The sequence below is a fragment of the Trypanosoma theileri genome (assembly GCF_002087225.1).
Source record: "Trypanosoma theileri isolate Edinburgh chromosome Unknown TM35_Tth_30_V1, whole genome shotgun sequence".
NCBI classification, from domain to species: Eukaryota; Euglenozoa; class Kinetoplastea; order Trypanosomatida; family Trypanosomatidae; genus Trypanosoma; species Trypanosoma theileri.
The window spans coordinates 14,766-16,202 of record NW_021639872.1 but is presented as its reverse complement, the minus strand read 5'-3'; the positions used below and the strand labels follow the sequence as shown (position 1 = coordinate 16,202).

The 1,437-nt window shown below is 44.3% G+C and overlaps 1 protein-coding gene across 1 annotated transcript; it reads right to left on the bottom strand.

Annotated features, from left to right (window-relative positions):
- Positions 1 to 181: 181 nt before the first annotated feature.
- TM35_000301030 (putative XPA-interacting protein) lies at positions 182 to 919 on the bottom strand (the record flags this gene model as incomplete). Its single annotated transcript, XM_029028426.1, has 1 exon — positions 182 to 919. One exon carries the CDS (start codon positions 917 to 919, stop codon positions 182 to 184), a length of 738 nt encoding a protein of 245 aa, XP_028880129.1.
- Between the last annotated feature and the right edge of the window lie 518 nt (positions 920 to 1,437).

The following is a 1,437-nucleotide window of genomic DNA, read 5'->3' as shown; positions in this document are numbered from 1 at the left end:
GCGAACCGCCGGGCGAAAGAGAGAACGAAATTAAAAAAGAAAGTGGGGTGGGTTACCATCTGGCGGGTTCCGAACGTGCTGCGTTTATCCGTTTCATTAAGTTTTCTTTTACTTTTTCCCGGCGTCCTTTTTTTTTTTTTTTTTTTTTTTCCCCGCTCCTCTCCCGAGACCCGGTTCTTCGCTACTGCGTCTCTGCCTCCCTGTCTTTCTTGTATTCGCGGAGCATTCTTTCTGACTCGGCGGCTCGCTCCTCGTTGCTTTCATTCTCTCGCTTTCTGAGCTGAGGTCTTTTTTCTTCAAAACACTGGCGCGTCGCCAAAAGCGGGGCCCCCTCAAGATCCTCCATTCCCCTCCCTGTCGCTGCGGAAACGCTCGCAAAAGGTAATTTCTCGTAGAAATTATGGGTAAAGAGCGAAAGTGATTGCACCAAGCTTCCAGCGTAGTTGCCATCCCTATCGGAGTTCACCGCATCGGAGACTGCGTCGGGATCCTTCATCCAGGACACTGCCAAATCCGACGACATAACATCAGTTTTATTAAATGCAAGAACTAGGGGAATTTGTTGCTTCAACATGATGCTGCTAGAGCACAACATAGTGCTCATGAACGTTTGTGGATTTGTGCAGCGCGTGGTATCAGCAACGAAAAGAAGAACTGTTGGCCATGTTGCCGAGGGAGATTCTATAATTATCTGACCTGATGCTGACCATGTGAAAACTTCAATTTGTCCAGGTGTGTCTACTACAATCCAATCCAGATTTTCCTTCTTTTCAAGTATGCTAATAACTTGATGAAACTTCGTCGCAAAGAGGTTTAGCGATGTCATGATTGCCCCATTAGGTCCTAACCGGTGCTGTTTCATCACTTCTTTGTAATTTACTGTATCACGAATGTCAATATTGGCGTTATTAGGGGACATCTACGACAGCGGGATCCAGGTTAATAAAATAAGCACGTTTATTTTTCTCCGTCGCGTAGTGTTGCATACGGTGGACCAGCGTCGTTTTTCCTGTACCAGCCATCCCCACTACGAGGATTACCAAAGGTCGTCGAGTCTCCAGCATAAAAGAGAAAGTTAACGAGACTATTTCGCAATAAAAACACCTAATACAAGAGAAAAAAAAGAAAAAAAAGAAAACATTATTGATATCCATGTAAAACAACTCGCAAAAAAATAAAAAAACACAAAGAGGTTGTGTTGCCTCAAATCATACTTTTTTTTTTTCTCTCTCACTCCCTTCTTCTTCTCTGCGATTCCTCATTAGCAGAGAAAAAGAAAACAAAAACGGAAAAGCAAGATGGAACACAACTCCCTTTCAACACCATAAGGTTAAGGAGTACAAAACTCAATCAAGCGCCAACTCAAGGAGAGCATGAACTAATTCAAAATCTGTTTGCAGCGCTTCTTCCTCCGGGCGCGCCTCAAGCAGAGCGCGC